Source organism: Budorcas taxicolor, chromosome 5 (genome assembly GCF_023091745.1).
Source record: "Budorcas taxicolor isolate Tak-1 chromosome 5, Takin1.1, whole genome shotgun sequence".
Classification (NCBI taxonomy): Eukaryota; Metazoa; Chordata; class Mammalia; order Artiodactyla; family Bovidae; genus Budorcas; species Budorcas taxicolor.
The window spans coordinates 40,565,878-40,590,102 of NC_068914.1; the positions used below are offsets into that span (position 1 = coordinate 40,565,878).

At 45.9% G+C, this 24,225-nt stretch overlaps 1 protein-coding gene across 1 annotated transcript in view; it reads right to left on the bottom strand.

Moving 5' to 3' along the window:
* The window catches only part of DISC1 (DISC1 scaffold protein), a 433,412-nt gene that overhangs the window by 82,791 nt on the left and 326,396 nt on the right, over nt 1-24,225 (bottom strand). The window contains exon 10 of the mRNA XM_052639485.1: nt 6,218-6,278. Within this exon, the coding sequence (XP_052495445.1) occupies nt 6,218-6,278 (61 nt within the window). The remainder of the gene's footprint in view (nt 1-6,217; nt 6,279-24,225) is intronic.

Here is a 24,225-nt window from a genome sequence, read left to right on the forward strand (position 1 = left end):
GCCACAGTCATCAAGACAGTATGGTACTGGCACAAAGACAGAAATATAGATCAATGGAACAAAATAGAAAGCCCAGAGATAAATCCACACACCTATGGACACCTTATCTTCAACAAAGGAGGCAAGAATATACAATGGAGTAAAGACAATCTCTTTAACAAGTGGTGCTGGGAAAACTGGTCAACCACTTGTAAAAGAATGAAACTAGATCACTTTCTAACACCACACACAAAAATAAACTCAAAATGGATTAAAGATCTAAACGTAAGACCAGAAACTATAAAACTCCTAGAGGAGAACATAGGCAAAACACTCTCCGACATAAATCACAGCAGGATCCTCTATGATCCACCTCCCAGAATACTGGAAATAAAAGCAAAAATAAACAAATGGGATCTAATTAAAATTAAAAGCTTCTGCACAACAAAGGGAACTATAAGTAAGGTGAAAAGACAGCCTTCTGAATGGGAGAAAACAATAGCAAATGAAGCAACTGACAAACAACTAATCTCAAAAATATACAAGCAACTTATGCAGCTCAAGTCCAGAAAAATAAACAACCCAATCAAAAAATGGGCCAAAGAACTAAATAGACATTTCTCCAAAGAAGACATACGGATGGCTAACAAACACATGAAAAGATGCTCAACATCACTCATTATCAGAGAAATGCAAATGAAGACCACAATGAGGTACCATTTCACACCAGTCAGAATGGCTGCGATCCAAAAGTCTACAAGCAATAAATGCTGGAGAGGGTGTGGAGAAAAGGGAACCCTCTTACACTGTTGGTGGGAATGCAAACTAGTACAGCCACTATGGAAAACAGTGTGGAGATTCCTTAAAAAATTGCAAATAGAGCTGCCTTATGACGCAGCAATCCCACTGCTGGGCATACACACCGAGGAAACCAGAATTGAAAGAGACACGTGTACCCCAATGTTCATCGCAGCACTGTTTATAATAGCCAGGACATGGAAACAACCTAGATGTCCATCAGCAGATGAATGGATAAGAAAGCTGTGGTACATATACACAATGGAGTATTACTCAGCCATTAAAAAGAATACATTTGAATCAGTTCTAATGAGGTGGATGAAACTGGAGCCGATTATACAGAGTGAAGTAAGCCAGAAAGAAAAACACCAATACAGTATACTAACGCATATATATGGAATTTAGAAAGATGGTAACCATACCCTGTATGTGAGACAGCAAAAGAGACACACATGTATAGAACAGACTTTTGGACTCTGAGGGAGAGGGAGAGGGTGGGATGATTTGGGAGAATGGCATTGAAACATGTATACTATCATGTAAGAAACGAAGTGCCAGTCTATGTTCGATACAGGATACAGGATGCTTGGGGCTGGTGCATGGGGATGATCCAGAGAGATGATATGGGGTGGGAGGTGGGAGGGGGATTCAGGATTGGGAGCTTGTATACACCCGCGGTGGATTCATGTCAATGTATGGCAAAACCAATACAGTATTGTAAAGTAAAATAAGGTAAAAATAAAAAAAATAAAAATAAAAAAATAAAAAAGAAAATATAGAAACTTTTAAGAAAAAATAAAATTGACTATAATCTCATCAAGAAATAATATAATTATATTTTAAAAAATCAGATTTTTAAAAACCTTCTTAATGTTTTTATAAACATTCAAATTTAGAGGGAAATTCCATTTTTTATATAACTCAGATTATCAAAAGGCAAATTATTTGTTTACTATATACTGTTGTTGCTGTTACGCTGTTAAGTCACTTCAGTCGTGTCCGACTCTGCGCGACCCCATAGATGGCAGCCCACCAGGCTTCCCCATCTCTGGGATTCTCCAGGCAAGAACACTGGAGTGAGTTGCCATTTCCTTCTCCAATGTGTGAAAGCGAAGTTGCTCAGTCGTGTCCGACTCTTCACGACCCCATGGGCTGCAGCCTACCAGGCTCCTCCGTCCATGGGATTTTTTAGGCAAGAGTACTGGAATGGCTTGCCATTGCCTTCTCAGTTACTATAGTAATAGAAACCCCTATTTAATATTTGCTGACTTTTTGTTCTGTACTGTGAGGAGATACCTTTGGGCTGCTGACAGCGTCAATTATTTCCTAATTTCTGATTCATTTGACTTTCTTGATAGAGAGAGGAACATTGAACCCACCTCAGTTTGTCTCAGTGCCTGAGTGTCCAGGTCTCAACAAAGATGTTGTTGTCATTTAGGTGTGGCTCCAAAATCATGACTGTGGTGGTTTAGTCGCGAAGTCGTATCCAACTCTTGCAACCCTATAGACTGTAGCCGGCCAGGCTCCTTTGTCCATGGGATTCTCCAGGCAAGAACACTGGAGTGGGTTGCCATTTCCTTCTCCAGGGAACCTTCCTGACTTGGGGATCAAATCCAGGTCTCCTGCACTGCAGGCAGATTCCTTACCAACTGAGCCACCAGGGAAACCCTAAAATCATGACTGGCCAGATCCAAATCTCACGGTGACACTGATGGTAAAGTGTGTCCTCAACAACTTTCGTCAGGAAATGAGCAGTTCATTCATTTGTCAGCACTGTCCTTCTAAACCCCTGAATGTTCAAGAGACACTACAAACACTGCAAATCAATAACCAAGATTTTCATCGGCATCTATCACCTTTCTCTTGTCAACATCTTGCAATATTAATTGAGCAGCCACCATGATGCAAACGATATCAAGGGCTAAAAACTGCTTTTGTGCTTTAAAACATTGATTCTCTTAGAAAGAACTGACTGTAGCAGGATTGTGCAACTATCACTCATCAAGTCCGGTAGGGAGGGCGGTTCTGTGTTGGGAGGGAGAGGCCAACCATGACCACACTTCCGTGGCCCCCAGGTTGGCCTCCTGCTTTGAGGCAGCAATAATTTGCCAGGATGCCCCTGGGGGCATACCAGTTCCCAGCCTCTCTCTGCTCCTTTGTCCACTGCTCAGAGATCACAGACCCCACTGCCTTTTCTCCTGTCTCTTCGTGTGTTTCCACCACAACAGTTCAAACAAATGTGGGCCAGACCTCCTCAAAACTTGAAACAGTCATGGAAAGAGCCCTCAGGAAGTAGGCTGGAAGGTAGCCAGCCACCACCCTGGTCCCTGGAAACGGCTGACGGATCCCAAGTCACAAACATCCGTCCGTCGTGCATTCACAAGGCTGAAGAGGTGACAGATAGGACACCGCAGTGTCTACAGATTGGCAGCATTCATTCATTCGTCTATTCAGTTATTCGTTCAGCAGATATTGTTTGGCACTCTAAACTGTTCCGACCTATCAAATCACTGAGGATACATTCAGAACAAGACACGTAATCTTCCATACCTGACATTTAGCACTTTGAAAATGAGACTAATTCAGTGTAAGCACATGGCTTGGTCCTGGGGAGTCATGGAGGGCTTCAAAGAGAAGATGTCTACAACGTGAAGGATGAACAAGGCTTATGCAGATGGAGGGCTGGTGGGGTGGAGATAAGAGAGCCCCCTGGAGCATATGCAAGGAGGAGGTGAGAGTTCTCATGTCCACACATGGGCTGGTGCGTCATGGGGAAGCAGACTGGCCAGTCTCAGGCCGTAGCGTCTGACCACTGCGGATGACTCCAGACCACTAGACATTTGGTTGAACCATAAGAAATTGTCATTTTCTAGGTCAAAATGGTCTAATATCAGTAATTTCACATGGTTCAGCCTAATTCTTCCCTGAACAATGTCCCTTGACCATTTTCCATTCTGAATTATGTTCTCTCTAGAAAAACACCACAGTGGCATTAAGAAACAAGAGAATCAGCAGGCATGCAGTAGGGTGGCGACCAGTGATGATGGCTGATACTGAGCGACCTCCCACAGAGGCCACACGGAAGAATGGCAGGAGCCACGGGTGGGACATTTACCCTTTATCCTTAGGAGGATGGGGATACATAAGGACCAGATCTGTATTTTAACATGCTCCCTCAGGATCGGCTGGAGAATGGGGTAGAAAGGGCAACAATGGATTCAGAAAAAATGTAAAAAGTAGCCATGAGAGTCATTCAGGGAGACCCACACTGGTGTGGTGGATGCAGGCAGGCAAGAGGATCCTACAGGGGCTGAGGTGGCAGGACTACTGACTGACTCCAAGGGGGAGAGGAGGGAAGGGGTAGTGAATGGAGGCCCTGGTTCCGCACAGGTGTTAGGTGGGACGGCCCGAGCAGCTGGGTGAGGGGCCGTTCCCTGACTGCATACGCAGCAGAGGGGCCCGGCTTGGAGGGGAAAGGATGCAGGCTGTGCATGACTGTTCAGCCAGTTTGACGATTAAGGCAAGGAAGGCCGGAAAGTAGCAAGAGGCGAAGGGAACGGACGTTTGTTGGCAGTTGACCATAACAGTGCTTTATATACAGTGAACAATAAAATGCACACTCCCATCCATCAGTTTTATAGATAAAGAAACTGAAGGTAGGTGAATGCTTCCCTGAGGTCAGGCAATTGGTAAGTGATAGAGCGGCAATTTAAAGGGGTGCTTTGCAGCATTGTTGCAACAGCCAGGACATGGAAGCAACCCAGATGTCCATCCACAGATGAATGGATGAGGATGTGGCACGTACGTGTGATGGAATATTCCTCAGTCATAAAAAGAAACGAATCTGAATCAGTTGCAGTGAGGTGGACGAACCTAGACCCTGTTATAGAGAATGAAGTAAGTCAGAAAAGCAAATCTAGTGTATTAACACATACACATGGAATCTAGAAAAAACAGTACAGATGAACCTATTTGCAGAAGAGGAACTGAGGTGTAGATATACAGAATGGATGTGTGGATCCAGCAGGGGAAGGAGAGGACAGGGCACGCTGAGAGAGTAGAACCGACATATATGTACTAGCATGTGTGCAATAGATAGCTAGTGGGAAACTGCTAAAAAGCAGGAAGGTGAGGTTGGCGTTCTGTGATGATCAAGGGGGTGGTATGGGGGGAGGGAGACTCAAGAAGGAGAGAATACGTATAATTATGACTGATTCACGGTGTTGTATGGCAGAAAGCAATTAACCTCCAACAAAAAAACAATAAAGGGGCACCCTCTAGCTATACCCACATCTTACAACCCCAACCTACCGTCCAGTCACCTAACGGAACACTTGGGGTGTGTGTGTGTTGTTTATGGCTAAAGCATGATAACTAGAGTTAAGACCAAAAGGGATGTGCAGAAACCTTCCCCAGCAGAACACGTGGGAGAGCAAGTGCCAGGCAGGGCAGCACACCTGAGCCAGGTGAGCACCCTACTTTCTAAGGCAGAGAGACCTCGCCTCACCGGATGCCTCTCACCTGCACACGCTCTCACCCCATGCACACTACTGACTACCTTTGCCATAGTTCCTCCCCACCTCTAGGGCTGGAAGAACCTGCTTTCCACGCATTAGAATCCACCCTGCAGAGCAGAGCTCAGCAAGGCAGCTCCTCTTAACATCTTAAGGGAGAAGCAGTATTTTAGCCGACGGCATTACCCTGGCAGACAAAGGTTTAAGGCATAGCCTATTTAAAGAGTTATTTAACAATTTCCAAAATAGTAGCAAAACATTTTCCATAAAGCTAAATGAGTCCCAGGGAAGAAAGCACATATTACATTTTTGTACGTGTTTCCTTAATTAGGAACAGAGCCTGGTGGCTGGGGTTTATTTTCATGAGTACACATCCATAAACTCCAGAAACATCTTGACATGCCGCAGCATCCCTAATGTTTCTCAAATCTGAATGCCTAATTGGGTTAAGAAAAAAAGGCACAAGAATTTTCACGCTGGTTTTGATTCAAGATTCAAAACAGAACCTAAGATGGGCATTTTTCTATGGTTCCAAAACATATATAAGCCGGGTCAACATCCATAACACACACTTCAGACATTTAAAAGAACAGGAAGACAGACCGAGGCATACATTCTGAATTTAACATACCAAGGAAGATTCTTCTTCTTCTTCTGAAACATGAAAACTCTCTTGTGATCTCCCTCAGACACTTTTCAACATCTTAATCTACTTACATTTTATAAAAAGAAAAAAGTGCTGGGAGATGTTTGCATGACACCTGATTCTTCTGTTACAGGGTTCAAAGAACTCCTTTTTGTGTGTGTTTTACTTTGCTAATTTATGACGAATTGGCTAGCCTTTTTCTTTGCTTTCACTAAATTCTGTTATAATGAAGGATCCAGATGTACCATTGAGTCTGTGATGAAGAAATCACCCTCCTTACCTGTGCAGTTTCTCCTCAAGCATTTCCATGTACTTCATAGTATTGACCTTCACACTGGTTTCTGCAAAACAAAAATCCAAAATGAATGCAACTGGAGTCAAAGATTGAACAAAACCCAGAACCGCTCAACTAAAAGCCAAAACCCAAAGGGTCACAGTCAAGGTGCCAGTGATAACATCCTATGTTTGGAAAACACCCGGAGCCACTGGAGGGGCTGTCTGGATGGATGCGCTGGAAAGGGTCTGAGGCCTCTAGGTGCGGCAGGAGCTGGAGTCAGGAGAAAAGGCGTGATGCCTTTCACCACGAGCTTTCAAAGGCAGCTCTTTACATGTCTGGCGTGGATCCCATTGTACTCTGTGCCCCTCCCACTGCCCACTTGGTAGCCAAGTGCTTGGTTGCAGAGCTTGGGCAAGAGCATAAGAGCGAGAAGAACATCCCACCTCAGGGATGAATCAGAGAACTTCACCAGTGGTAGCTGAAGATTGCAGACCCTTTCATTGAAACTCAAATAGAAATCTGATCCAGCCAATAAGTTGGCATTAACTGCTCAGCTCCCAAGCTGTGAGGTCAGCTTCTCCTAGAGATAAACTCAGTGCCTCATTACACCAAATGCTGAAGGAACAGATGACTCTTAAAGCTTCCCTGGTGGCTCACACAGTAAAGAATCTGCCTGCAATGCAGGAGACCCAGGTCTAATCCTTAGGTGAGGAAGATTCCCTGGAGAAGGAAATGGCAACCCACTCCAGTATTCTTGTCTAGGAAATCCCATGGATGGAGGAGCCTGGTGGGCTACAGTCCATGGGGTCACAAAGAGTCAGACATCACCGAGAAACTACCACCCACACAAAGCTCAAAGGGCCGAAGAAGCACTTTACTAATGTAAAGGAGATATGGTACAGTGGGGGAAAGCTCTGATACAGACTGAGGTACAGGGGCTTTACTGGAAACCAGAAAAAGTACCTGAAAATTCCTCATCAAGAAACCAAATATTTAGATGGGAATACAACAAAAGTTCTGGTTCATTAGTTGTTAATAGCTAATGGCTAAAACAGAAACACACAGAGTGAAATATATGTTGTTTAAGTTGGCCTCTTATTTTATTGACTTGTGCTGCCCCAACCTATAAGTTCAGTCAGTTCAGTTCAGTCGGTCAGTTATGTCTGACTCTTTGCGACCCCATGGATTGCAGCATGCCAGGCCTCCCTGTCCATCACCAACTCCCAGAGTTTAATCAAACTCACGTCCATTGAGTCCATGATGCCATCCAACCATCTCATCCTCTGTCATCCCCTTCTCCTCCTGCCTTCAATCTTTCCCATCATCAGGGTCTTTTCCAGTGAGTCAGTTCTTCACATCAGGTGGCCAAAGCATTGGAGTTTCAGCTTCAACATCAGTCCTTCCAATGAATATTCAGGACTGATTTCCTTTAGAATGGACTGGTTGGATCTCCTTGCAGTCCAAGGGACTCTCAAGAGTCTTCTCCAACACCACAGTTCAAAAGCACCAATTCTTTGGTGCTCAGCTTTTTCAGTAGTCCAACTCTCATATCCATACATGACCACTGGAAAAATTTTAGCCTTGACTAGATGGACCTTTGTTGGCAAAGTAATGTCTCTGCTTTTTAATATGCTATCTAGGTTGATCATAACTTTTCTTCCAAGGAGTAAGTGTCTTTTAATTTTAATGGCTACAGTCACCATCTGCAGTGATTTTGAAGCCCCCCAAAATAAAGTCTATCACTGTTTCCACTGTTTCCCCACCTATTTGCCATGAAATGATGGAACTGGATGCCATGATCTTAGTTTTCTGAATGCTGAGCTTTATGTCAACTTTTTCACTCTCCTCTCTCATTTTCGTCAAGAGGCTCTTTAGTTCTCCTTTGCTTTCTGCCATGAGGGTGGTGTCATCTGCATATCTGAGGTTATTGATATTTCTCCTGGCAATCTTGATTCCAGCTTGTGCTTCTTCCAGCCCAGCATTTCTCATGATGTACTCTGCATATAAGTTAAATAAGCAGGGTGACAATATACAGTCTTTTTTTTTTTTAACCTCCAATTAAAATGAATGAATTTATATTTAAAAAAAGAACAACATTTCTAATGTCATCTCATTTAATCTTCTCAACTATTCCATGATGCAATAGTGACTGTAGTCTCATTTTATGAATGAGAAAATTGAGGCTGTTGTTGTTGAGTTGCTAAGTTGTGTTGGATTCTTTGGGAACCCCACGGGCTGCAGCAAGCCAGGCTCCCCTGTCCTTCACCATCTCCCAGAATTTGCTCAAATTCATATTCATTGAATTGACGATGCCATCCAACCATCTCATCCTCTGCTGTACCCTTCTACTCTTGCCCTCAATATTTCCCAGTCTTGACGTACTCCTTTCCCTATTTGGAATGAGTCTGTTTTTCCATGTCCAGTTCTAACTGTTGCTTCCTGACCTGCATACAGATTTCTCAAGAGGCAGGTCAGGTGGTCTGGTATTCCCATCTCTTTCAGAATTTCCCACAGTTTGTGGTGATCCACACAAAGGCTTTGGCATAGTCAATAAAGCAGAAATAGATGTTTTTCTGGAACTCTCTTGCTTTTTTGATAATCCAATGGATGTTGGCAATTTGATCTCTGGTTCCCCTGCCTTTTCTAAATCCAGCTTGAGCATCTGGAAGTTCATGGTTCACATATTGCTGAAACCTGGCTTAAAGAATTTTGAGAATTACTTTACTAGCATGTGAGATGAGTATAATTGTGTGGTAGTCTGAGCTTTCTTTGGCATTGCCTTTCTTTGGGATTGGAATGAAAACTGGCCGTTTCCAGTCCTGTGGCCACTGCTGACATATTTGTCAAATTTGCTGGCATATTGAGTGCAGTTCTTTCACAGCATCATCTTTCAGGATTTGAAATAGCTCCACTGGAATTCCATCACCTCCACTAACTGTTCATAGTGATGCTTCCTAAGGCCCACTTCACTCCACATTCCAGGATGTCTGGCTCTAGGTGAGTGATCATACCATTGTGATTATCTGGGTCATGAAGATCTTTTTTGTACAGTTCTTCTGTGTATTCTTGCCACCTCTTCTTAATATCTTCTGCTTCTGTTAGGTCCACATCATTTCTGTCCTTTATTGAGCCCATCTCTGCATGAAATGTTCCCTTGGTATCTCTAGTTTTCTTGAAGAGATCTTTAGTCTTTCCCATTCTATTATTTTCCTCTATTTCTTTGCACTGATAAATGGCTGTCTGGGGAGGCCTTACAAATAGCTGTGAAAAGAAGAGGAGAGAAAAGAAAAGGAGAAAAGGAAAGATACACCTATTTGAATGCAGAATTCCAAAGAATAGCAAGGAGAGATAAGAAAGCCTTCCTCAATGATCATAGAAAGAAATAGAAGATTTCTTCCCTCAAAGAAATAGAAGAAAACCTACAAGTTAAGTTGTGCTAAATTTTTCTCCAAATAAATTAGTTAAATATTTGTTTTCAGTTTCTACTATGTGTCAGCTTGTGTGCCAACCTGGGGATTCAGTCGTGGTGATGTGGTTCCTCAGAGCATAGATCTCACCAATTCATTGGGAATAAGTACCTATTCAGAATATTCCAACCAGAAATTCTCTGTTTCACATCCTATGTCTTTATGTGCCACACACTGTTCTCAGCCCTGAGTATAAACCAGTGAACAGGATCAGTAAAGATGCCTGGGTCTTTCATTCTAGAGGGTAATAAGTATATAACAGTCCATAGACGACTAGGGAGTGGTCAGTATTATAAAGCAAGAGAAGGAGATCAGAGTGTGGCTGCAAGATGGTCAGGGTAGGCCCTGCTGAGAAGCTGACATTTGAATAAAAGCATGAAGATGGTGGGGGGAGTACACGAGCAGGGAAAGTGGGGAGGGAAAAGCCGCAGAGGGCCAGCGGAGTCTGCCTGAGTGCCCCGGCCACACGTGGCTTGAGCAGAAGGTTCCCCAGAGCGAAGCAATGCAGACAGAGAAAGAGCCCAGGTCCAGTCACAGGCTACTGTGGCAGACTCTACTTCCAAACACGGCCACAGCGATCCTTCTGGCCCCCACATGCTTCTAGAGCTTGGCCACTCTCCATTAAGGCAGGAAAATCTATTTCCTTTCCCTTGACTCGAACAGGCTAAGACTGTTCCCACCGTTGAGTGTGACAGGAAGGATGCTATTTAGCTTCTGAGATTAGGGGCCCAGTCCAGGTTTCTCCTCCTCCTAGGAACCCAACCACCATGCTGTGAGGAAGACCAAGCCACACAGAGAAGCCGTGCAGAATTGTTCCGGCTGAAAGCCAGGCAAAGATCTCAGCCTACAGCCTGCATCACTTACCAGATGTGTGAATGAGTGAGCTTCCAGATATTTGGGCCTTTCAGTCTGGGGAAGCAACCCAGACTTCATGGAACAGAGACAAGCGATCTCCATTGCACCCTGTCTAAATTCCTCACTCACAGAATTTGTGCATGTAAGACATAGTTGGTAGTCATTAAGTTGGGGGAAAATTTGTTCCACAGCTCTAGTAACTGGAAAGCACATGTCAGGATTTGGGGTCTTCTGAGCAAAATGGCAAAGCACTGCAAAAGAATGGCAATAAATTGGCTCCTGGTTGCTGTGCCAAGAACAGATCGTGGCAGCAGGTGAGAGAATCAGAGCAACACAGGGAGGTCAGCTGATGGGAACTGAGACCAGGGCATCAGCAGGAGATGGTGCTAAGGGGCAGACTTTAGGTATACTTTAGAGACAGTGGGAGTTCTTGATGGACTGGATTTGCGTGTGTAAAAAACCGACATGTCAAGAATGACTATAGTACAAGATTTTTGCCCTGAGCTCCTGAAATAAAAACAGGGTTAGCATCAACCAAGATAGGAAGATCTCAGGTGAAACCAATCTGTGGAGACAAGCAAGAGTTAATCTTGGATTGAAATTTGCTAAGAAAGTAGAACTTCAGTGTTTTCATCAAAGGGAAAAAAAAGGTAAATATGTGAGGTGATGGATGTGTTAATTAACTTGATGAGGGGAAATTCTTGCACAATGTATATCACACACCACATTGTACACTTTAAATATCACATGTTGTCAATTATACCTCAGTAAAGCTGGAAAAAATCAAAGCAATTGAAAAACTTTAAAAAAAAGAGTTCAAGTTTAGATATGATAAATTTAGGTTTATTAGATATCCAGCTGGGCTGTCAAGTATGAAGTTGGATTATGAGCCTTGGAGAAGGTCTGAACTACAGATGGACACTTGGAAGAACTGAAGACCTGGCAACTGAAGCAAGGAGGAGAGATGTCATCACACTGGGATTAACAGTAACTTAAGAAGACCTTGATGATTCCATATAACTATGATTATACTGTGATAGCACCTTTTATCCAAGGGACAAAAATTCATAGCACCTCCCTTGAGGACAAGAAAGCCATATTCTCCAGTTCAAAATAATCCAGAGGTACACCCTATAAATGATTTTGCTAAGAAATCAGACAGTAAATACTTGAGTCATCTCACCACTTGAAGCTCTAGTTAGTGACCTGCTGGACCCACAGGAACATCTTGTCCACTTGCCCTGAGGCTGCCGTCTGCAGAGGATGTTGTGTTGATTGCTTTTGCTGGATCCTGACTCATCACCCAGGCCAGCCTTGCTCACTCATTCCTGGGTTGACTCACCACCTTCCAGAGAGGCCCAGATTGCAGATGGGGAGTTTAGGTTTTTAACTTCCTAACAGATGCCTGCAGACACACTGACTGGGAACAGAGCTCATTTTTTCTTCTCTCTCCCTCTTCCTCCTTCCTTTCCCCAGCATCTTAGAGCAGGGACACAGAGAACAGTAATGGTGGTGAGACAAGGTCCCAAGAACCAAAGACGATGCTGAAACAGGAAGGAAGGGAGCAGGGCACTTCTGAAAGAATGATACAGCCCAAGCACACAGCATAAGCCAGTTAGAATCAAATGGGTCTGCACTGTCTCTGGAGTGTGTTTTTTCTCTGGATAAATCCACTTCTTACCTATTACTTTGTCTGTCACTGAATTCTTCTGTGATGAGACATAAAGAATCTGAGCTTCATTAGATCCTGAAACCGGGTCTGTGATCTCAGAAGACCCTGGGTTAAGACTGGGTTTGAATCCTGCCACATGGGTTCAAGTCCCAACCTGAGGCAAATGGTTTCAGCACCAAGGGAAGCTGAGTACCAAAGGGAAAAGGAGACCAGGGGTCACCAGGCAGCCTGATGGGGAAGAGACAGGAATACTTCCTCCTCCCCACATGCTAAGGGAATCTGAGATCCAGAATCAGGCCAAAACATCAGAATGAAATCGTTTTAGGAATCCAATTAAACAAGAACCAATTGATCATTAAGCACAGAAAATCTGCAAAAACATTTATCAGAGTGCATGGCACAAACACAAAGCAATGTTACAGGAATGGAATTTGGGTCCTACTTCATGCAATACACTATCCTGCTGCTGCTGCTGCTGCTGCTGCTAAGTCGCTTCAGTTGTGTCTGACTCTGTGTGACCCCATAGACAGCCTCCTACCAGGCTCCTCTGTCCCTGGGATTTTCCAGGCAAGAGTACTGCAGTGGGGTGCCATTACTTTCTCCAAACACACTAGCCTAGGCACTGTTTACATATAAAAGAGACATGGCCTCGAGGGGCCCAGAGAGCAAGGTGGAGTCAGATACTAACATTGACAACACCCTGGGGGGCAGAGCAACATTTTCTGTATATCTTCATCGTAACTGATGATCCAAAAATATCCCTACGAGTCTAATGGAAAAAAAAAAAAAAAGCTACCAGCAATATCCTTTTCAGGATAAGATAGGAGAATGTCAAGTGGAAAAAGGTCTAACTGAGTTTCATTGTATTAGATCCTTTGTGTAGCAGAAGAACAGGAGGAGTCGTCATGGGAAATGAGTAACACCTGCCATGAGATTGAAGGAAGCAGTGGTTCCGAAGAGCTTCAGCCCCAACACCCCAGTTAATAAGGACAGCATCGTGAGATAAGCACCATATGCCTCAAAGCTGAAAGTGGAAGCAAAGGGACCTCATCAGTTTAGCATCAATCACAAATTTTCTCTAACATTATCCATTTTATTGACGTTTTCTAAAATAACATAAGTTACATGTGAGATAGGACCTCATTTTATAAAAATAAATCATCAGATTTCAAAGATCATTATTCAAGGACAAGTTTAGATAAGATGAACTCTCATTAGTGAAATCTTCCAGAAGAAAGATGTGAAAGACAGAGGAGGAATTTTAGAATTCTGAGAAACTTCTGACCATCTGAAGTGCCATTCTTCCGCATGAGTTAATGGAAGCACTTCTGTTTACTTGGGTGATTAAACCACACACGGAGATGCAATAGTGAAGTGGCACCAACCAAAATCCAGGGAGGGAACAACAGGAAGAAATGGACGTGCAGTTGGACTGAAGCGACTTAGCAGCAGCAGCAGCCATTATCATCCTCATTTTGCACGTAGAGAAACGAAGGGACCCAAGTCACACAGCTAGTGAAGGACAGTTCCAGAGCCCATTGTTACAAATCACAAGCTCAATTTTAAACAACACAATGGGAGTAAGGAAATGCACACTGAATAAATGCGTGTGAAATTTCGGCTGCCAACAAAGTGACGGTGTTCAAACATATTAAATTCAGGAGAGGCCAAAGACTGCTGTAAAAAGTCAGAGTTACAAAGAGCACTAGCAATCACAAAACACAGCCATCAAAAGATGGAAACCTAATTGTACATCAACTGTGGGGAAGAATACTGCTAATATATCAGAATAAAATACATTACCATTGTATTACCACTGTGTGTCTTTTACATATATACATCACATATATACACTTAGTATATATACATGTATATATGATATATATGTGTGTGTGTACATTATATATACATATATATATTTATATAGTATAGGCCAAGGAGTATAGACAAAGTAGTTATTGGTGGTGTCCAACTTTTGCAACCCCATGGACTGTAGCCCTCCAGGCTCCTCTGTCCATGGGATTTCTCAGGCAAGAACACTGGAGTGAGTAGCCATTCCCTTCTCCAGGGGATCATCCCAACCCGGGGTTTGAACCTGGATCTCCATTGCAGATGGATTCTTTACCAACTGAGCCACAAGGGAAGCCCTCAAAGTAGTTTGCAATGAGAAAATGATTAATGAGTGATCACTTAATTTTCCAAGTCTTATATTCAGCTTGAGTCACTCCTCGCACAATGTCATATTCATGTGGTTTTACAAGAAGATTTTATTTGCCTCTATAGATAATTTTTACTGCATTTTTCTGCCATCACTGCATGTGGTGGTCATTTACACAGAACTCTCAAGAGAGAGATCCCAAGTTAAATAGGATATAATTCTTGCTAGACTTCAGACTGCTCTATCAGTTTTCAGAACTGGAGCATCATAATATGATTCAGCTGTACATGAAGAGTAAAAGCTGTGCTGATGTGCACATCCTCTAGAGTTGGAACCAAAGAAACACCATCACTAATTTAGCAATAGGCTCACTTCTCATCAGCAGGACATCATTCAGTGTGCTGTTGTTAATTTTCTCTGATGTTGATACCAGATTTCCAGAGAGAAGAAAAGTGATCAGATACGGGTCCTACCAAATGAACAGATGCTAACAAAGAGCAGTCCTCTCTTTGGGGTTCTATCTGACTCTCATTCTTCTATCCATCTAACATTTCTGAAATGCCCACTGCGTGCCAGGTTGTATCTACTGCGGCTACAGAACTGAACGTGGCACTGCTCTCAGCCTAGAGAAAATCAGGTTTGGAGATAAAAGACAGAGAAACAGATAGCTAATAAAAGCAACAAATTTGGTCCAGTGATAGAAAGGTAAAGCATCTGTCACTCGGGGAGCACTGTGGAAGGAGATTCAGCCCAGGCGGAAGGGGTAAACATGACTCCGGGTGGAAGCGACTGAGTAGGGATCTTAAAGGCTTTTCCACACTGGCTGAAGCCGGAGGAGGCGAGCATAATCCAAACCATCAGGTGCACATAAAATAAGATTTGTGTTTTAGAGTATCAGGCATTTAATGCCATATCACCTTATCTTCCCAATAATTTCTGAATCACTTTTCCCTGAGCTTACAGGTAGGTCACGCAGTGCAGCGCACGAGCTGGCGACAGGAGACAGGCAGGTCCGAAGGTCCGAAAGCAAGGCTCTGAGCCTCCATCACCTGTCTTGGCCACTCCCAGAAGTGGATGTAAAGATTAACTGCTTCATCCAGATTTTCTCCTTTGGGCGATATGAGTCAAGCTATTATGGTAACTTCAAAGGCAGGCAGAGAGTGGGAAAGCCTTTTCAGAACTGGAGCATCATAATATGATTCAGTTGTCCATGAAGAAAGTAAAAGCAGTTATTCTGAGCTGTGTTGATGTGTATGTTTCCACCTCCACAGTCCAGCGCGGTGTGATGCCCCAGGAGAAGCCCTGTCACCCTTGAACCCAGAGCGCATCTCGGGGACTTAGTCCAGATACTCATGTCAGTAGAAACTGTGACTGCTTTCATGGGAAGAGAGCCTGGGCAGGAGGAAAGAGGAGAGAATGAGTAGCGAAGCTCCCCCAGGTTTAAAAACAGGTAACTATACAGCAAACACTCACTCTACATAACAGATAAAGCCCCGGTTCCAATTTCACCTGCTGTGCTTGTCACCAGTTAATTGGGTATCAGCTGATACAGTAATTCTCACTTTCCCTGTTCAGACTTGCTCCTACATGCAATCTCTCCATGCCCTTGAAGCACACGGCCTAATAAATCAGCACTACTCAGTGACAAAAAGAAAACCAAGCACTACCGGTATGAAAAGCAAGACAGAAAAATGCAAACAGTCAGTTCTGCCCACGTTAGCCGCCCCACTCACATACCCGACAATCAAGCCCTCCCACCGACTCCCCAGCTCTCCCTGCTGACAGAAGGGCTTGGGTTTGCTTTCATCCTTCCTAGTGCATATCCTTGGAAGAGCTGTGGTCTGACATCCATTGACAATATTGTGTAAGTTGCTTAAAAAGTCTATTTACTAGTTTTGCCTGGGACTGTCCATTCGAGGCTCTACACTCCAGTCTGATTCTTTCTCCTTTCTTCCCTCAAACACTGCACATACCCCACCGACGCCCACAGGATTTAGTCCTCTTCATTCTTTTCTAAAGGCAGACAAGGAATAGAATTGGGGACTTTGTTTTTAAAGTGGAACACTGTATTCTTAAACAATGAGTGTTAAAAAACTTTAAGCCCAAATCCACACCTGATCTTAATTTTATTTTTTTATTTTATATTGGAACATAGTTGATTTAAAACATTGTGTTCATTTCAGGTATGCAGCCAAGTGATTCAGTTATACGTGCTAAGTCACTTCAGTTTATGAACTGTAGCCCGCTAGGCTCCTCTGTCCATGGGATTCTCCAGGCAAGAACACTGGAGTGGGATGCTGTGCCCTCCTCCAGGGGATCTTCCTGACCCAGGGATCAAACCCACATCTCCTGTGGTTTCCGCATTGTAGGCGGATTCTTTACCGCTGAGCCAACAGGGAAGCCCAATACAGTTATATATATATATATTCTTTCTCAGATTCTTTTCCCATTTAGGTTACAGAATATTGAGTCAAATTTCCTGTGTTATACAGTAGGTCCTTGTTGGTTATCTATTTTATATATAGTAGTGTGTGTATATGTTAATCCCAGACTCCCAATCTATTACCTTGATCTTCTTATTCTTAAGCTAAGGAGAGTGAGCTCACACTAGATGCTGGTGTGGGGCTTTACTTTTGTGTGTTATCGCCTTTAATTTTCACAGTAACTCTCTAAATCCCTTATAAGGGTAAGGAGCCTGACCTGAAGAAAATTCATTTAAACATAAATAAAAATAATTCATTCGGCCTAATTCCAGAGTCTACTTTTTTCAAATACGCAATACTGCTGCTCATTTATTATGGAACATAACTTATGAACCTCACTGAAGGACTTCTGTATTTCACAGAAAGTATTTTCTTTTCCCTCTAGAGCTGAGGCTTAACATCTATTAAAGGTTTGAAACTGGACTCTCTCTATTTGAGCACAGAAGGATCCTAGGATTGAGGGTCTGTCTGAGCTATAGCCCTTGGAAAAGAGACCCCAGCATGCTGGCTGGAAAACTCAGAACATGGCGAGGAAATCCAGGGCAAGGATTGGCCCATTTGAAGCTGATAAGATCCCCAGCTACATGGTATATCTGTGTTGGAGGTACTCCGCTGCACCGTCTTGGGAAGTAACTTGCACCCAGATTTTGGCAGTGTGGTGATAGCGAGGGGGAGGGCAAGATTTTAACATCAACCCCTGTGCTTACAGCCCCATGGAATATCACACCCATGACCACCTCCTCGGGGAGAGGGCCTCCTTGCACCACACCTTTCTTTTTGAGCTCGAATAATCATCAAGCTTCCCTGGTGGCTCAGATGGCAAAGAATCCACCTGCAATGCAGGAGACCCTGGGTCGGGAAGACCCCCGGGAGGAGGAAATGGCAACACGCTCCAGTAGTCTTACCTGGAGAAGGCCATGGACAGAGGAGCCTGGTGGGCTACAGTCCATGGAGTCTCAAAGAGCTGGACACAGCTGAGTGACTAACACTTTCATCACTAACACTTTCATCACTAACACTTTCATCAGCTTCATCATCAGCCTAGCCCCCTGCCAGCAGGTCCTAGCCCCCATCACTCTCTCAGCAGAGTCTGCCCTCCAGTGAGGGGCCATCAGGCTCCTACGCCAGTGTTTCCAAACCTTGTTAAGTGAAGAGGCCCTTGCCTCCCCCGGCTCACGCTGAAGAATGAGGGCTGCAGCCACGGCGGCCAGCTTAGTCATGGCAGGCAGGTGGAGGTAACACTCAGAGAGAGGTCAGCAGAGGAGAGAGGGAGTCCTCACAGCTCCCGAGGCCCCGCCCCTTGCCCCGCAGCCTCCAGGGGACCGATCTGGGCCAGTATAGACTCTCCTGCGTTCCCTTTGCCTGGAAGACCCTCCCCAAATGTTTCTGCTCTCTTGCCCTGCAGCCCCTCTTCCCACGTGCTCTCTCCCTCTCTGGGGTCCTGCAGTCCTTTACAACCATCCTAGAGACACTGAGGTCACTTTGGGCATTCCCAGCTCTCTGCCAGAGCCATGGATGCTATGTCCTTTGAACCCTTAGAGCCCAGTACAGTCCTGGGCTCAGAAAAGGTGCCTTGCACCTCATGCCCCTCCCCCCAGGGGCAATGCTGTGCTGGTCACAGGGGAAGCCACCATGAGGAAGACACATGAATAGTCTCAAGGAATAGACAGCCTGATAAAATCAGAAGTCAGAACAGATTCTCAGGATGCTGAGCAACTGAGGTCATCAAACAGGGAATTACTGGAGGGTGGTGCCTGCGGGTGCTCGTCCGTGGGGTGGAGACACAGAGCTGGACGTGTGCACCCTGTGCGTGTGTGTTAGGGGTGGAATCTCAGAGCCAGCCGAAAGCCCACTTCTTCTGTAAAATGCTTGAGAAAATAAGGCAGTGAAAAAACCCTACAGTTTTCCAAAGTGCATGTATTAATAGAAGATTAAAAAAGAAATGAAAGTGTTAGTCGCTCAGTCATGTCCCACTCTTTGTGACCCCATGGACTGTAGCTTCTCTGTCCATGGGATTCTCCCACAAGGATACTAGAGTGGGTTGCCATGCCCTCCTCCAGGGGATCTTCCCGACCCAGGGATTAAACCTGCATCTCCTGTGTCTCCTGCACTGGCAGGCAGGTTCTTTACCAGTGCCACCTATGAAGCCTGACTGGAGGGTGGAGGACACACAAATGCAGCCCAGCCTGAGAAGGAGAGAGGGGGCCATGCAGGCTACTGAACACAGAATACAGAATCCTGGAGCTGAGAAGGACGTGAGCACAGGGCACGCTTCAGTCTCTCATACAAAGCAAAACATATGGAAGAAGACATAGGCTTGTGACGGGAGTGAAATAAAGAGGGATGATTTCAAAGCCCTCATCTTAGGCGCTAATCCATCCACAAGGCCACCCGCACCACAGACCACTGGCATCCCGCTCATCTCTGCTCCAGGTGCTGGCCTGCCAGGCACCCAAACAGTGCAAACCCACCCTTTCGTGTGGGCCACACAGATGTTCCCAACCTCTTACAGGCTGTGTGTGTGTGTGTTAAGTCAGTTATGTCTGACTCTTTGCAACCCTATGGACTGTAGCCTGCCAGGCTCCTCTGTCCATGGGATTCTCCAGGCAAGAATACTGGAGTGGGTCACCACGCACTTTTCCAGGGGATCTTCCCCACCCAGGGATCTAACCCACATCTCTTATGCCTCCTGCATTGGCAGGAGGGTTCTTAACCACTAGCACCACCTGGGAAGCTCTTACAGGCTGTGACAAAGTCCACAAGTGAACTGGCTTCTTATTTCCTACAGGCCAGACAGGGACCAGCACTACACGAGGTGGGAAACCTGGGGTCTGGTTCCACACGAGGTTCTGGGCAAGGAGTGTGCCTGTCCAATCAGTGCATGTCACTCACCTCCCAGGCACGAGCACAGCCTACTCAGCCCCGGGGTCCAGCTCACAGTACCCCACCTCTCCCCATGAGATCAGACACCTCAACAAGACATCCCTGAGAAGACCAGATGGAAACTCCAAGTCATGGTGGAATGCAATGATTATCCTGGTACATCTTCTATTAATACATGCACTTTGGAAAAACATTACAGTTTTTTCATTGCCTTATTTTCTTAAGCCTTTTACAGAAGAAGTGGGTTTTCAGTTGGCTCTTAAGTTCCACCCTGAACACACACACAGGGTGCCCACATCCAGGTTTGTGCATCAAAACCACGCAGCCCCACGACCAGTCCACACCTGCTGGGCACTTCTTGCTTATGGACCAAATCTTGTCAGAAGCCCAACGCCAAACCAACATGCCTGTCCTTTCCTTCAATGCTCAGTTGATGCATGGGTGATAAAACAAATAGGTTTACAAAATTAACAGGAAAAATATGAATCTTTGCATATCTGCTTCCTCAGGACAAACGCAAGCCAGGTGTGGAGGGACCGAGCATTATAATAATAATTATAATAATAAATGACATAATATATTATATTCCTGTAATATAAAATCGTATAGGAAAACAGCCTGGATGGAATCCCTTGCTTCTGCCCTGAAGCAACTCATCTTCCCAAGTTCTTGATTCCAAGATTGCATTACAGCGAGTACAAGACGGCCCTGTGCCCACAGTATGCCCCGAGTCCAGAGGAAACCCCCTCTCCTTCCAGAAGGGGGCTCAGGCCACGCAGAGGAGTGGCCAGAGCTAGGACATGCAAGCTGGCTCTCCAGCACCCGTATGGGAGGTGCTTGTGGTGACAGATGATGGAGACGGGCAAGGATGGGGAGGCCAGGGGCTGTGGCCAGCTCTCTCCCTCACCTCTGCTTTCCAGCACAGAATCCACGGGGTCCAAGAATTCTAAATCCCTGGTCTCCTACCCGTTAAAGAGCTACATTTGTCGAGGGCATTAACCATGTTTTTTATTTTCTTTGCTTGGGGATGCTTTGCCCTTGGGGTCTTCCTGACCCTAGCAGGTCTGCCCCTCCCACGTGCACGCGTGTGTGTGCTTGCCATGTCCATCTCTTTGCGAGCCCATGGACTGAAGTCCTCCAGGCTCTTCTGTTCATGGAATTTTCCAGGCAAGAATATTGGAGTAGGTTGCCATTTCCTTCTTCCAGGGATCTTTCCAACCCAGGGATCAAAACCACATCTCTCCTAGCTGGTCCCCTAGCCATTAAAGAGTGATATTTGTCAGGTCTATTAATCACATTTTCTACTTCATTTTAGGATGCTTTGACATCTGGTTCTTGCTGGTCCTGGAAGAACTGCCCCTCCCAGGGCTGGCCAGTTCCTAGAGAGGGAAAACACCTCACCTGAGGGCAGGCCTTTCACAGCAAAGCAACCGCCTCACAGCCTGCACCCCACAACTTCCTCTGTAGGCTCTCCACACCCCGCACTGACCCTGATCACCCAGGGCCAGGCACCAGCCAGCCAGGGACAGCCCCTACACTCCAGAGCCTTGAATTAATTCAGACTGGCCCGTCCTTCTCTACTGACCCTGCCTCACCTGTTCCTCCCCCCACAACCCTCAGGTAAAGCCCCCTTGCCATAAATTTCCCCTCTCTCTGCCTCCTCCTACCACCCCGGTGCATCTCCTGGGACTCTGCATAGCTTGACTGTCCCTCCTCTTGGGAGCCGTGAGTAACAAACTCTCTTTTCAATGGCAGTGATCTGAGCTACTGGCCCCACCACACGTGAGTAATAACAAAACCTACATTTTAAAGCTCAATTTAAGACAACAGGACAAGCTGTATTTAGCCACTGACTAGACTGATTCACAACTTTAAATATCCAGATCTACAGTCTGTGCGCTGTATCTCTGCCCCCCGCCCCGTGCGTATTACTGATGAGCCTGCTCTCACAACATTTGCAGTTAATTCTATAATGGACAAGGGGGAAGAAAGAGACAGGCCTTATCAGCTAGGAACACGACATTGTGAAAGAGCTGGATTTCAGCCTTATCAAGACAGCCGACAGGGAACATAATCCTTGATCTATCACAGCCCAGCGAGAACGTGTTATGAGACATCCAGCTGGTACCTTCCCGGAGGCAGCATCTGGGACACAGGAAGGCAGTGCTGGGGGTTCGGCACAGAGGTAGAGAGCTGGGGGCTGGGAATGCCCACCCTGGCTGGGCTTCTGTGGCCCCAACACGACGCCTTGAACCAAGGGTTGTCACACGTGGCTGCTGCATTTTCCATTTCCTCCCAGCAGCAGAGCTGAGGGGCAGAGAAGGCTGAGTGCAGAGCTCAGGTGGAGATCACGAGTTCTCCCTCCTCCAGGCCATTTTGCTGGACCCCGACTCCCCCTCCTCTCAGGGTCCTTCTCGTTGGAGAGAGAGCCCACAAAAACTGCTCAACACCCTGCACTGGCTTCCCTTTGACCTTGGAACAATACCGAGACCCTCCATAATGCCTGCAGGTCTCCCCTTCCGCGTCTCGTCCACCCGTCCCCTCTACCCACGTCTGGCCTCACTGACACACCGGGTTCTTCCCCATCCTCGCCTGGCAGGCTCCTCCCTGCACCCCCTGCAGGGGTGGTTTTCTTATCCTTTAAGCTTTAGCTTAAATGTCTCCTCCTTAGAGGGCGCTTCCCCTGGAGCCACTGACTGTTTGTCACTCAGTTATTTTCTTTCTGATCCCTGACTCTTGACTCTGGAGGTCTTAGAGCATCTTGTAATTATTTTATTTATGGGTTCATTTACATGGGCTTCCCAGATGGTGCCAGTGGTAAAGAACTCACATGTCAATGCAGGAGACATAAGAGATGTGGGTTCAATCCCTGGGTCAGGAAGATCCCCCGGAGGAGAGCATGGCGACCCACTTCAGTATTCTTGCCTGGAAGATCCCACGGACAGAGGAGCCTGGTGGGCTACATACAGTCCCCGGGGTCACAGAGTCAGACAGGACTGAGGCGACTTAGCACGCGTATTGTTTTCTACTTTTACTTTTCCGTCCCTCCCATTAGAATTCAAGTTTCAGGAGGCCAGCCCCCCATAGTGGTTCTCCGTGTGTGTCCGTTAGCTAGCTTGTATAGCTGCTCTGTTACAAAGTGCGTCTGATTTCATGGCCTGGCCTCCCCGGTGTTGAGCCCCACTCCTGCTCTGTAAAGCACATGTGAAAACAGCCTAGTCATGAGCACAAGCACTGGGCATTCAGCATCCCTGGAAAGCTGGCTGTGTTAGTGGCTTTAGGAGACACTGGTGCCTTCCACAGTCAACTTCAGTGTCAACACGTAGCACCGCCCACCTGCAAGAAGCCTCAAACTCACACCCAGATGAGCCGAGCGTCTCCAGGTAGAAACTGATGTGAAATCAGAAGGTTTGGCACCAACTCCTAATCCGAGAGCAGGGACTCAGGACTGTGGGTGAAGAGAACGCCCCCGTCTGTTTACAGGGACGGCTGTGAGAGCACTGTTTGTAAGTGGGTGGCTGGCAGCCCCTGCGAACACCCGCATTCTCATCTGCTCCCATCCTCTGTCTACAGGGGACACAGGACAGACAGGGCGACACGTGGGCTTCTAAGCAGAAGACAGAAGGTCAGTACTCACTCCCCCAGAACTCAGGGGCAAGCTGGCCACAGCCCCTTGTCACAGTGGACAACAAAAATGCAGCATGTGTTGAGGCTGACTCTAATTTTCCGGCTGACTCTGATTTTCAGGCTTTGATTCTGGACATTGTACTTGAGACAACGCTAGTGTGAAAACTGAAGGTATTACAACAGAGTGCAGTAACATCTCCAGCAGCTTCCGGTGCCCTGTCTCTGCTCCCTCTCCCACACCCTGACAAGCACACGATCCGTGAGAATTTAAAAATAGCCTAACATGGGTTTCAAGCAGAGTAAACTAAATGAGTCCAATTTTCTATGCCTTTCATTTTAAATTATGCGCTGACTGTCTAGCAGCAGAAAATTCGAGTGAGGAGGATGGGACATTTAAAATCTAATTTTCAAAAATTGGGTCCTAAGGCAGAACAGAGAAAATGCATTTACACATATAATTGCGCTTGTAAATCAATCCTGGCAGAACAAGGGGCCCTTTGGCTGGCAAGAGCGCCTGGCCTGGGCTCACCCGGCCCCAAGAAGCCAAGTCACAGGCTCGCGGGTCCTTTCTGAGCCCCTGCTAGGTGCCAGCTGGGGTGCGAGGTGCTGAAGGAGACGCTGCTCACCAGCCCAGTGCCTCAAGAACCTTGTGAACTCATGAGGGTATCACCCATGTAAAGCGGTTTTTACAGCACGCTGGCAGAGGCCAGGATGGGCTAGCTGGTTAGGCATTTCCCGTGGTGGAGATGGATGGAGGCCACGGAGGCGTCAGGGGAGGGGAACAGCCAGGGAGAAACAGGAGGGATGAGCAGGGAGCAGGGCAGGTAGCAAGGGGGAAGGGGGTGAGAAGCCCTGTGCAAAGACTT